Here is a 12,349-nt window from a genome sequence, read left to right as displayed (position 1 = left end):
CAAGGCTAACGAATAAGGATGCTCATGTTGTTGCACGACATGCCTTATTCAATGCTAATAATTTCGAGTTTTTTTCTGTTCCGCGTTGGTTGCAGGATACTATCTGTACTGAGATTGGTTTTTTATTTATTGATTCATTTTCCTAAAAAAAAAAAAACATTTTAAGAGCATAGCGAAATGAATAGTGATGTCCCAGAGCTGAGAATAAGGGAAAAGCTGCTCTTATTATTTCTTAAACATTTCCCATTTTTGAATTTTCTCAGCCTAAACGCTATCCTCACTTCTCTCTCTCTCTCCTAAATCTCTAAACCTCTCCACTCAGAGAAAGAGGGAAAGAAAGAGGCCAATGGAGAGGCTTCTCTACTCTTCTTCTCCAACTCCTCTTAAAATCCACTCCAAATCCAATCTCTTTCTTCCCCGTCTTCCCCGAACCGAATCTTCCAAATCTATTTTTTTTCCTCTTCGGCGGCCGGCGTTCCGGCGACTTCATTCACTTTCTTGTAACCATGAAACTTCATCAACTAAACTGCCTTCTCTATCTCCTCTACCTTTGCCCATCGATTTCCCAACTGGCTCCATGCCAAAATCGCACTTTTCCAAACAGATCGCGAATGGAGCCTCTCTGCAGCAAAAGGTTTTGATTTTTCTGCTATTATTTGGTCAATAATGGGCTTGCCACCTGTGTTTTTGGTCGGTAATCGTGTTACGCTGTTGTTTAATTATGTTTGCCAAACAGATGCCAATTAATGGAGATTTTTCCATTGTTCAATATTCTTATGATTGAGATTCAGATATGTGTAGGCCAGTATTTTGCTTGATTAGATTGAATTTTGAACCAAATTATTTGGATATTTCCATTATAATTTTATGAATATTTGGCGGCAGGACAATAAGTAGCTCCCTAATTTATATATTTCAGTTCTTCTTAGCCTACCAGAGAAGAGAAATGGAAGTGGAATAAGAGACTCTGTTTGTAATTAAATTATTTTATCGCCTTTTATAGCATTTGTTGATAGCTCCAACATAGTCACAATACTGTAACTTAGTGAGAGCATTTGCGGATTTACAAATTACTTTCTCCATGTATCACCAAACCAAATCCTTTTACAGAGATTGTCTACACAATATAACACCTACAGTTATTTTGCTAGAAATACACTGCATACTAGACATTATTCTTTTCAAGAAAGTTCACTTTAAGTCCAATATTCATGGATCCTGCACCTTATATCTCATTAAATTAGCTGATTATTAAAGGCTTGGATTGTCGTCTTATATTTTCAATTTGCTGTATTTGATTGAATTTTTTAGAACCTCCATGTAACAATTTTATTACAAATATTTAGTTAATATTTTTCCTGCCCTGTACTTTTTGTACATGCGTTTTAGTTTCTTTCCTTCTTGTTTTACATTTATGAAGTTTCTGTTTGAAAGAAATTTGGTGTATCTGAATATCTCAGAGTTACATGTGGGGTTATACTTATGAAGTGGCATGAATCAATAGGTGGATGATAGGAGAACGGGATAGCTGATAAAGTAGATTTTAACAAATTGTTGAATGTCAGCTAATCTGTATCTTTCTGCTGTGAAGAATTGTTTCCTTAATTCCTTTGGGAAAAAAAGAAAGAAAGTGGATGCACTTGAAATTGTAAACAAAGGAAAAGAACTTAGTGGCATCAATAAGAAATTACAATCAATTTTCTGACTTGTGCACCCTTGTGCCTGCCATGACATGAATTCTGTCTGGCTTGTGATTTGTGGTGCGTGTTACAGTTGTTTCATTAATAATGACTTCCATTCTTCCATCTGTAATCTGTTGAATTAATGCATCTGCTAAGCTCAGGTAATTAATGGTTACGTCACAAGCATTTTTAGAGTTTTTAGACCTAGAGGCAACTTTATTACTATGTGCCCCTAATATTCTCTGGAACTCTGTATAGCCTATACAAACGTCTATTGCATAATACGAGTTTGATTTGTTTTTGCAACATATACTCTATCATCATTGCCTGTCTAACCAATGAGTTTATTTGTCAGATTTCATTTCATGATCATTTGCGAATATCATTTATAGGATGAAGAATAAATGTTTCTCATTTCACCATGTATTATGGATAGTCATGGAAGTCCCTTGGTTTTCTTTCCTACAAAGATTTTCAGACTGCAATTTTGTTGAAATATATGGTTTATAAATTCGGTACATATCACTCAGCTTTGACTAACAATGATGAGGCTTTAGCATTAGCAATACCATCTCAAGTTACAAGTCAATTATTGGCCATGTTTAGTAAGCAGCTGTTAGCTAATTACATTAGCTGTTAATTGATTACCTTTTTTATTAGCTGATTGTGTAAACTTGTTTGCTAAATCTTAAATGATTGCTAATAGCTGCTTGTGTAAAATGATAAACAAGGACAAAGTAAAGCCTTTATTTGGGATTAAAGGGTAATAATTAGGGGTAAAAATGTCCTTCAAAAGAGATGGAGCAGTAAGCTAATTGAAAAAGCTCCTAAAACCAGCTTTTTCAGAATTAGCTTTTTGGATTCAATAAGCTATTTCAAACCTCTCTTCACCAAATACCATTATTAGAGGTTTGACTAATCAAAGCCTCCAAGGCTCAAACCTCTAATTTTACCCCAAAAAGCTTTTTACCAAACAGGGCCATTGATATTTAGTCTAATTACTTTTTCAGTCAATATCAGTCTCTTGTGCCCATGGAACTGCAACTTATGAGGTGGCCGCATCTTAGTTATCTACTTTCTTTCCTTAACTTCGTTTTTATATAAATATCTACGAGGCATTTAGTCTGCATATTTATTTCCTGTTTTACTTTTCATCATTTATATTGTTCTCATATTGATCTCAAAAATATCAATTTATGTATGAATATAATATTTTTTTTGTTGTTGTCTGAATATCGACCTTTTTAGTATATGTATCTTTCATTCATTATTTTAGTTTCTGATTTTTCATTGAAGGAATTGTTTGAAGCATTCACGAGTCCTAATTTTCAAAATCCAGGAGGCTTGAATTCTATAATCTTTATCAGGTTTCCATTATTGTATTGTTGCTGATGGAAAATTTCTTGTAAATTATGAAATTGGTTAAGCACGGTACTTTAAGCTTTGATTGGTCTGTAATCCTTTAGGCCAAGTAAATAGAGGTATTAACTGTAAAAAAATATCAAGTTTTTAATGCATGTAGGCATCATAATCTTTTGCTAAGAAGTTTTAGTTGGCATCTTTCTTTGAAAAAGCTTACCAACTGTGTCATACTCTAAATTTTTTGCAGGTGAGTGGTCTTGGGACATTTGTTGCACTCTCAGCAGTCATCGTGTTCTTAATTCACCCAGTCTTTGCTTGGCCAGCATTTGCCACATTCCAGACTGCAACCAAGACTGGAGTAGGTGCAAAACTGATGCGTACAGAGTTACTAAGTAGTGCTTGGACTGGGTTCCTTGCTGGCTGTTTACATACTTTGTCAGGGCCAGACCATCTTGCTGCTTTGGCTCCACTTTCAATTGGTCGTTCTCGAATGGAAAGTGCTGTAGTTGGAGCTCTTTGGGGCTGTGGCCATGATGCTGGTCAGCTCATATTTGGGTTGCTGTTTCTTCTGCTAAAGGATCGACTCCACATCGAGATCATCAGAACTTGGGGCACGAGAGTTGTTGGTTTTACACTACTTGTTATTGGTGCTCTGGGAATTAAAGAAGCTTCTGAAGTTCCAACCCCATGTGTTGCTCTAGAAAACGGTGAATGCGATGTTAGCGTTTATCAAGCACTAGAAACACCAGCAGTGGGGAAGAAGAAAAAGATTGGTTTTGCTACTTTTGCAACTGGGATCGTGCACGGATTACAACCTGATGCATTAATGATGGTGTTGCCTGCACTTGCATTGCCTTCGCGCTTGGCAGGTGCTGCATTTCTCATCATGTTTTTATTCGGGACCGTTGTAGCAATGGGTAGCTATACAGTATTTCTAGGGTCGTGTAGTGAAGCATTGAAGGATCGGATCCCTAGAATTACAGAGAAACTGACTTGGATTTCTTCTCTAGTAGCAATTACTCTTGGGTTGGCTATTATCGTTAGTCAGTTTTTGGGATACAGCTTGTATTGATTCACCTGATACAGCATCAAGATTTATATTTGGAAGCTAGCAATTTAGTGTTAGAGACAGAAGATGTTTAGAAACAGTGCATTTCTTCTCGGCCAAACAAACTTATATTCCCTGCATACCGTATCTTCAGTGAGAATCGTAATATTTACTCGTTATTTTACATAATGCAAGGTTGTAATTTTTGACATGTAAGTGAAGTTAGTTTTTGAAATGTGTTGGTAGTTCATTTGAGCTGCGTTGAACAATTTGTTAGAACTTTATGCCTATCCTTGAGTTATTTGATGCCATTTATTTCTTCTTTTGCTCATCCTTGTCCAAGTGTGTGGCTGCTCTATAATTTATAATAGTGAGGATGGGTGATTGACATGGAAAAACTTGTAGGAAAAAAGTGTCCCGAGATCTCTAATTTTTTTGGTTTTTCAATTCAATTCATCAACTAAAAGCTGTGTTTAACAGTAAAGTTATTTGTGAACATTAAACACGAATGCAATATAGAAAGTGTTATTTATACATGAAATTTAAGACTCGACTTGCATATTGACTTAATTTTGTGCAATAGGTAGTTGATGGTAAGTTTATATATGGATAATTGAATATCACCAGTACAGCAAACTTAGAGAGAAATCATCATAAAATGAGGTAGAAGAAAAAAGAAATTGCTGGCCAATTATTTCATGCAAATTGTGAACTTGGTTGCACCTTTTCACACCAAAATAAATAACAAAACAACAAAATCTCACATCTCCATATTATGAAGGTTGAAGCAATTTCTCATAGTCATAGCTTTAGAAATAACAGTTTGCTTGCTGCCATTTAGAAATCTGCAGTGTTTTTACTTCTTCCCATGTAGAGCACAACTTGGGAATAAATCTACGAATCTTCAACAAATCCTTGGACTCAAATTCAATAACATTATAAAATAGCTTAGCTAAGCTTACAATTGCAGCACACAAGACAAACTCGTTACCGTGTTGTCATTGTCTAGCTATCAAACCATTAGACACAACAAGGAAAAGTCGGAGTCGGAGATATACGGGTCATCATTTCTGTTTTTTCATTGCATCAGCAAGTATTCTATAGTGCTTTCATTTCCCACTTCAAACCCACCCCAAAATTCTGGCTGTCAATGATGAATGAATTCAGAACATAACAGCTGATGAAACACATTATGCCTTCTTGTTGATGTCATGTAGCACGCAAATATCTGCCGCTGTCTTCATCTGAATTCAACATAACCAACCACAACACATCAAACAAGCATAATTATTATATTCTAAGGAAACATATATAAACTGTTTAATACTGATTTAAGACAATGTTTTTCCAACAAATCTGTACAATATGTGACAATCAATTTCCCGCTATGTTGCACGGAAACGGGAAACGTAATTTCTATGAAAAATTAGCTAGGAAACGATAATGCAAACGGAAAAGAAACGAAGACGGACATGAAACGCAGAAACGTTAATGAAGAAGAGTTTCCGTGCAACATAGATTTCCCGTCTTTAACACAATCAGGTAATTTGGCTCTAATCAGTAAGTTGGTTAAGTTGTTAATGCAAAACTGCAAAGAGGTGTTTACACTTTCATACAAGTTCAGACACTTATATGCTATCCTCTGAAATTAATGTATAACTATCTATACAAGCATACACAAAATCAACAGAATTTCTATAAAGAAAGAAAAACTAATAATCTGGACAAGACATGAGAGAACCCAAGTACGGTAAAGAATTTCAATATCTATCAACATATAGAAGATTTTTTAATGGCCTGAAAGATTTTATCGTTGCAGATTACTACTGAATAAATAAGGTATAATTGTACCTGTATAACATTTACAATTTGCTTAGTTGCCCATCCAAACAAACTCAAGACAAGCAGGAAAGAGGTAAATGAGCACTCCTTTATAGATGTTATTAAAACCTGATATTTCAAAAACATACAAAATTAGAAAAATAAAACTAAATCAGTTCCAGGGTAAAGAAATATTAAAATTTTCAAACGGAAGGACCTACATTCATCAAAGCTTCATTCTCTTTCTCTGCGATGAGAAACAAAATTATATAAAGAACCTGCAGAATTAAATTAAGAGGGGGGATGAGAACAATGGCAGCTATATAAAGATGTTTCCTAGGTATATGTACACATCAAAGTCATAGTTACCTCACACGCTGCACAGCAGTAAGCCATGAACATTCGATTTCCATAGTAAGCCCTGAAAAGCCAATTTGTGCTGTCTTTCACATCTTTATGGCTAGCTTTGCCTAACAAGAATGTACTGCAATTGAAGTATCAAAGATATTTATCCAGCATAGGCCAATGTCCAAAACAATAAGCTGTACATGTTGTAGAAAGGATAGTTACCTATACATCTGTAGCCAGTGGCTGCCAATATCGAGGGCAAGCAACGACACAAAAACCAACCCAGGTCTAAAAAAGGCAACAAAATGAATATCCATACCGTTTCTCTCATTATGCAAATGAAAATATATGAGAAAAGAATTACCTATAAACTTGAGAAAGTATTACTAGCAGACAAGCAGTGCTAATCCTGCATACAAGACTTAGATATTTTAAGCGAAAAGAAAGCAAACACTTCATCATCATTGAAAAAATAAAGGCAAGAGCTTTTGTGAAGAGAGAGTAGCTCACCTATCAGTTACCATGTCCAAAACAGCTCCAAAAGTTGATACTGAACAAGGGAAAAGAGGAATGAGAAATTCAAGCTTAGCTATTCATTTCACTAAAAGAAAAACAATCAGCTCATAAACATGGAATGTCAGTTTCTTGTTCTATTGTTTTATTAGTATCCTAACAGAAGGCAGCTTCTCTCCACTAATGTAATTGTGATCTTTCAGATGAAAAATACTTCTCATACTGGTTATCAAAATTATCTGAATATGAGCATGCTGCCTAACTTGAATGCACACTGCTATATCATCTATAATTCTAAATGTACACGTGAACATCGCAAAGAAATCAGTATGACTAACAACCTATAGTTATCATATGCAATCAATATGATTGGCATAGAAAATTCTCATAAGCAATTTCACAGCAAATCTGTATAGTTCTGAAGAAGATGTGTGATTTAATGTAATCTGCATTAATTTCTGTAGTTGAGATTGCATACAATAGGAGAGAAGAATGATTAGTTTAGATTCGCTGGAAAGTTTTCCTGTTAAACACTGTCCTTGTCAATTAATAGACATATAATAGTCCTTCCACAATTCAGTACAAAAACATAAAGTTTGAGACTTCAGTGACTCGTAATATTTAAATTAAAATTCAGAAGGTGAGAGGAGGCTAAGTGTTAAAATTAGACAGCTAAAGTAGTTTGAGTTCTCGATAAAGGTTGAGCATTGAAATGCAGTAGAAGTTCAAACAACTGTACAAAAGAGACTAAAGCATTGTATACTAGCACAGGAAAGGGATGAAAAGGCCATATCTCTGAAACAGTACTAGCACTATCTTTACATAGAAAACCTCAGATGGATTTAGCAATTATCCCAATTTCTATATCAAATTCTTAAAAGAAGTTCAAAAGAGTCCATACCTTGATTGAATTTGCGAGCACACCAACCATCAATGCCATCACAGACAAAGCTGAGAACAGAAATATAGCAATCACATTAGATTTCAATTTCTGAAGCCAAGGCAGATAATGAAGATGAAATCTGTTGAGAAACTTGAAGGACTAATTTTCACCTGATAAAATAGAGAATGCCAAAAAGGTTTTTGTTGGAAAAACAAATGGCAAAAGCAAAGCAATTCATTAGAACTCTTGTGTATCCTGCATTTGAATAGCATCCATAAGCAAGATGCCCAACAAATACAAATATGTTTACCGGACTTGAACTGCTCTTCTAAGGAAATTAGAACAAAAAAATCAATACGAAAACCAACCAACTATATTAGGAATGTAGAGGTAGACAGCTAATTTGCTGGGTCTTGCTCTTGAGTTGTTCGCCATTGAAGCTTCTAGCGGCTTACAACTGCAAGTAGAATACATAAACACGGGGAAACAAAACAACCCGTTATTATATTTTAGACAGGAAATCTCGAAAGCAACAATCAAATTAAACACGTGAATTAAGAGTAGTCTTCGAGCTGACGATACCCAAGATCTGATCCAGAAACCTTAGATTGAGCGGAAAGATCTAGGGCATGAAGAGAACCCAAATTGGAAAAAGAATGTCTAATAGATGAAGAAAACCTGAACGATGGGATTCAAAGAAGAAGGAATCAACAAGGGTTGTCCGCTGCAACAATGAATTCGTGTTGTGTATGTGAAGCCCTTGGGATTATTCTCTAGCAGCACCGCTTTCTCATTAAGCAAACTCGACTAATTAAAAAATTTAAAGGGAATTGAGCATTAAAATTGAATTAAATATAAGAATTCCTGTACTTTGTGATCTTTATCCAGATGTTGAGTCGCAATAATTTTAATAAAACCAAGTGGGGCTAATACCATTTTTAAAATCGAAAAAAGGAAGAAACTTTGGCGATTTAGCACCTTAAAACTCCGAATCACAAACAAATTAGAGCTAATCTTTCGAATGACATTCAAGGATTAAAAAGGGACAGCAAGCAAGCTATTAAGAGAGAGTAGGCATCGAGTGAATGACAGATAGAAGAAGGAAAACAAAGAAAGAAAGAAAAAGGGTTGAACAGAAGAACAGAGTACCTCAATTTGCATCAGTGGCAGTAGGCCGTAAATTAAGAACAATGTAGATATTTCGGACATTTTGTTTGCCAAAATTCTCAACTTTTAAATTAATTAAGAATTAAACCTTTCGATGATAACGATAATATTTAAGATGTTGATAATTTAATGCCAAAAGTTAAATAGAAGTGAAATTGTACCATCATAGTAATAATGTTTGATTGATATGATGATTATCGTTGCTAACAAAGTGGCTACAGTAGATGTCACGTCAATCACGAACAATCACGAATACAAATAAAAAATCAAAACCAAAAGTTAAAAGTCAACGGATCTATTTATAATATTCAATCAATTGAATCTCAATTCAATTAGGTTTAGTAAATTAGAATCCTAACCAATTTAGATATTCTATTTAGATCATTATTCTATTTATTAAACATTATCTTATATCTAATAAAATATATTTAATAAATATTATTCTAATTTCATTAGAATAATTAATTAGATTAGGATAATAATAAAGATAAATAATCACATTATATTATCTAACTAATATTATCTCTTTAATTTAATTGATTTAACCACAATATAATCTAATTATATTTATCTAAATAAATCAATTAAAAACACTAATTAATACGCTACATATTTCGTCCCCTTTAATGTCCCTATATTATATTACTATTCCGACCTCTGATCTTACTTCATGTGTGACCCATTAGGTTCTTACCGCAGCTAGCTGTATATGTTTATTTAAATTAATTCTACTAGATCAATTTAATCCTAAAAACATATAACAGAGTGAGTGCACATATTGTTTTATCATAAACGTCTCATTCCCCTAGAGCGATAAGAAGTCAGGTTGATTCTGACGTTTACCTTTCAATATTATGTTTAGTATAATCTGATCCTTCATCAGTTATATTCTTAGACGAATCTGTAACTATGGAATATGTCAAGTTACATATAATGAGATGTCTGTTTTAGTTGTTCCACAAGAGGCTCATGGATATATCTCCTATATACCAGGAGTGACGAATGCTCTATCTAACATTAACTATCCTGCAATTACTTTATGTGATACCCAACCAGCTCTCTCACACCTCAGGACCCCCTGTAACGGATCGTGCTCGCACAGAATCAAATCATCACACTCCATAATCTAGAATCACTAATTAATGTTTATTTGAGTCTGAGGATTACTTATACCTATTAATACCATTTGAGATGAAACAGGTGACACTAGATAAATCCATACATCCTATTATCTCAAGTCGAGTCCCAATCCCAATGAACTCATTCACCAGATCTATGTAACTGTCTAGATATCTCCATATCTAAAGCTTGTGAGACCAGCTCTCTGTTCACAACAAAAAAACATTATTACATGCAAGTCTCAACAGCATTATATTAATCCTTATAAAAATATTACTTGACTTGGGGTTGTTTTAAGTTATCAATTTTATTATAAAGTTCTGTCTCAACTCATGTTTGTATGAACACTTTATGATTACTTAAATAAACTTTGTGATTTCTTTTATTTAACCTGATTAGTTCTGATAAAAGATAAATGTCAATACATAGTTAAACTTACTATGGCCCTGTTTGGTAAAGAGCGTTTTGGGATAAAAAGAGCGGTTTTGACCAACTTTAGAGGTTTGACCACTGAAACCGCTAATTGGAGTGTTTGGTGGAGAGAGGTTTGAGAGAGAGTTTTGGGATAAAAACGCTAATTTAGAAAAGGCTCTTAAAAGAAGCTTTTTCAATTAGCGTTTTGCAATATTAAAATTAATGGACTTCTTTAACCCTAATAGATAGACTCCCTCTTCTCCTGCGCCAAAATTAATGCCCTTATTCGTCTTTTTGCACAAACCGCTATTATCAATCAGCTAATTTTTACCAAACAGGTCTACACAAACAGCTAATCAAATCAGCTAGTCAAATCAGCTAATGTAATCAGCTAACAGCTAATTCCCAAACAGGGCCTATATCTTATAAATAAACGATAATGAACAATTCATTTACAACTGGTTTATATCCTACAACAATTGACTATAGGACACTAAACCCCAACAATCCTTCCTTCTTAAAGTATATGATATGTATTTCATGTATGCTTTGCAACCTTATTAAATTAATATATATGTGGTGGGATTTATGTACTCCTTTTGTGACAAGATATTTTTATTGTGTCTTTGGTAGGGGTGTACAATGAATTAATTTCTTGTATTTAGGTTACAATCCAATCCAACCCATTAAAAAAAATAGGAGAACAATACAAAAATAAACCATGTGGTTTGAGTCATTTTCAAACATAAACTACGTGGTTAAAAGTTCGCAAACTAGTACATTGTGGTTCATTCTATTAGCAAAGCAGTCCGAACTCACTAACGGTGTAAAAAAAGTCAAAAGTCAAATGGTAAAGAGTTGTTTTGATCTTTATATTTATTTATTTTATAAAATAACCTCCTTATTATATATTTATCACAAATAAATCCAAAAACAAAATATCAAATTCACCATCTCCTCATTCTCTCATATCTCTCTTTAATTTATTTTCATTCTCTTTATAAACACACTCACTCTCCCTCTCTATTTTTTCTAAAAAATACATGTAAAAGTTAAATAGAAATGGTAGAAATTTGATTATGTTTGGTTGCATCATGAGCAATCAACTAGTATACCAGTCCAAAATTGGCATACCAAAGTAGTATATCGACCTCACTTTATCCTTCTCCAAGCACATTTTTTCAACCCATGCCAATACCTCTAACTCTGTCTTCTCCCCTCTCTCTATCCATGTCGTTCTCGGCCTTATTGCCTCTAGTTCCAAAGGTCCTACTCTCGATAAGTCTTTGTCTTTTAAGCCCTATTTCAAATAGGTGGTGGGCAATATCTACAAGGCTGCTTCTAATAATGTTGATTTCCAGGCTGAGGTATATGCTTATTTTTTTCTTTTTTTTACATACTCTCTAGAAATTAGCTAATTTAGTAAGTAGCATATAAAAAGATGGGATCTAATGCTAATGAAATTAGGTTTGTTTCTAAAATGTAACACAAGGCTTTATTACATTAACCTAGCTTTTAGACCATTTCCTGCGACTTACAATTGTGTTATCAGAACACACTCCTCAGATTGAACTCCCATTACCCCATATATAGTGCTGAATAAAAAGAATCAATTTTGACACTTGTGTCACGACCCATCCTAGGAACCGTGACCGGCGCTAGGGAACGGGTAAGCTCAAGCTACCGGAACCCGTAGCAAGCCTTAATATAATATATGATCAATCTTACCCATAGTCTCAACACAATTGAATATTAAATCCTTCAACTAACACACAATATAATCCTCAAACTGGTACTTCGGTCTAGAATATAAATTTTTAACATAATTCTTAAATAGTCATACATAATAAGATAGATGTGCTGCCCGAAGAAAGATCGTGGGCTGCAACAGACTTCTAGTCACCTGAAAAATTAAAGGAGTCAAACCTCCCATAGTGAATTAATTATATGCAATGCATGCATAATTTAACATTGATGTCACACACAATAATA

At 34.1% G+C, this 12,349-nt stretch overlaps 2 protein-coding genes across 4 annotated transcripts; one reads left to right on the top strand and one right to left on the bottom strand.

Annotated features, from left to right (window-relative positions):
- Positions 1-212: 212 nt before the first annotated feature.
- On the top strand, positions 213-4,421 carry LOC136222247 (chloroplast protein FOR GROWTH AND FERTILITY 1). Its single transcript, XM_066009814.1, has 2 exons — positions 213-634; positions 3,292-4,421. The coding sequence occupies exons 1-2, from the start codon at positions 347-349 to the stop codon at positions 4,114-4,116; spliced, it is 1,113 nt and encodes a 370-aa protein (XP_065865886.1). The 5' UTR covers positions 213-346; the 3' UTR covers positions 4,117-4,421.
- A 411-nt stretch (positions 4,422-4,832) lies between these two features.
- Positions 4,833-8,944, bottom strand: LOC136224056 (probable CDP-diacylglycerol--inositol 3-phosphatidyltransferase 2). Of its 3 annotated transcripts, none has more exons than XM_066012277.1 (11): positions 8,807-8,944; positions 8,026-8,114; positions 7,828-7,912; positions 7,676-7,725; positions 6,772-6,811; positions 6,626-6,670; positions 6,484-6,549; positions 6,283-6,397; positions 6,135-6,191; positions 5,944-6,042; positions 4,833-5,336 (listed from the first exon to the last, which is right to left on the bottom strand). In XM_066012277.1, exons 2-11 carry the CDS (start codon positions 8,090-8,092, stop codon positions 5,283-5,285), a joined length of 678 nt encoding a protein of 225 aa, XP_065868349.1. In that variant the 5' UTR covers positions 8,093-8,114; positions 8,807-8,944; the 3' UTR covers positions 4,833-5,282. The 3 variants fall into 3 exon arrangements, with proteins under 3 accessions (XP_065868349.1, XP_065868350.1, XP_065868348.1); XM_066012278.1 differs by lacking the exon at positions 8,807-8,944 and adding an exon at positions 8,240-8,787; XM_066012276.1 differs by lacking the exon at positions 8,807-8,944 and adding an exon at positions 8,336-8,786.
- Between the last annotated feature and the right edge of the window lie 3,405 nt (positions 8,945-12,349).

The sequence above is a fragment of the Euphorbia lathyris genome, chromosome 3 (genome assembly GCF_963576675.1).
Source record: "Euphorbia lathyris chromosome 3, ddEupLath1.1, whole genome shotgun sequence".
In the NCBI taxonomy this organism is placed as follows: Eukaryota; Viridiplantae; Streptophyta; class Magnoliopsida; order Malpighiales; family Euphorbiaceae; genus Euphorbia; species Euphorbia lathyris.
Note: the sequence above shows the minus strand (reverse complement) of the source record. Positions and strands in the feature narration are given on the sequence as shown.

Bases quoted from the DNA above. Each gene is read 5' to 3' on its own strand.
- LOC136224056 (XM_066012277.1), bottom strand. From the start codon at position 8,092: ATGGCGAACAACTCAAGAGCAAGACCCAGCAAATTAGCTGTCTACCTC. The intron at 7,913-8,025 runs GTTGGTTTTCGT...ATTCAAATGCAG, and splicing joins CTACATTCCTAATATAGTTG to GATACACAAGAGTTCTAATG. The intron at 6,671-6,771 runs GTGAGCTACTCT...TCTTGTATGCAG, and splicing joins TTGGACATGGTAACTGATAG to GATTAGCACTGCTTGTCTGC.
- LOC136222247 (XM_066009814.1), top strand. From the start codon at position 347: ATGGAGAGGCTTCTCTACTCTTCTTCTCCAACTCCTCTTAAAATCCAC. The intron at 635-3,291 runs GTTTTGATTTTT...AATTTTTTGCAG, and splicing joins GAGCCTCTCTGCAGCAAAAG to GTGAGTGGTCTTGGGACATT.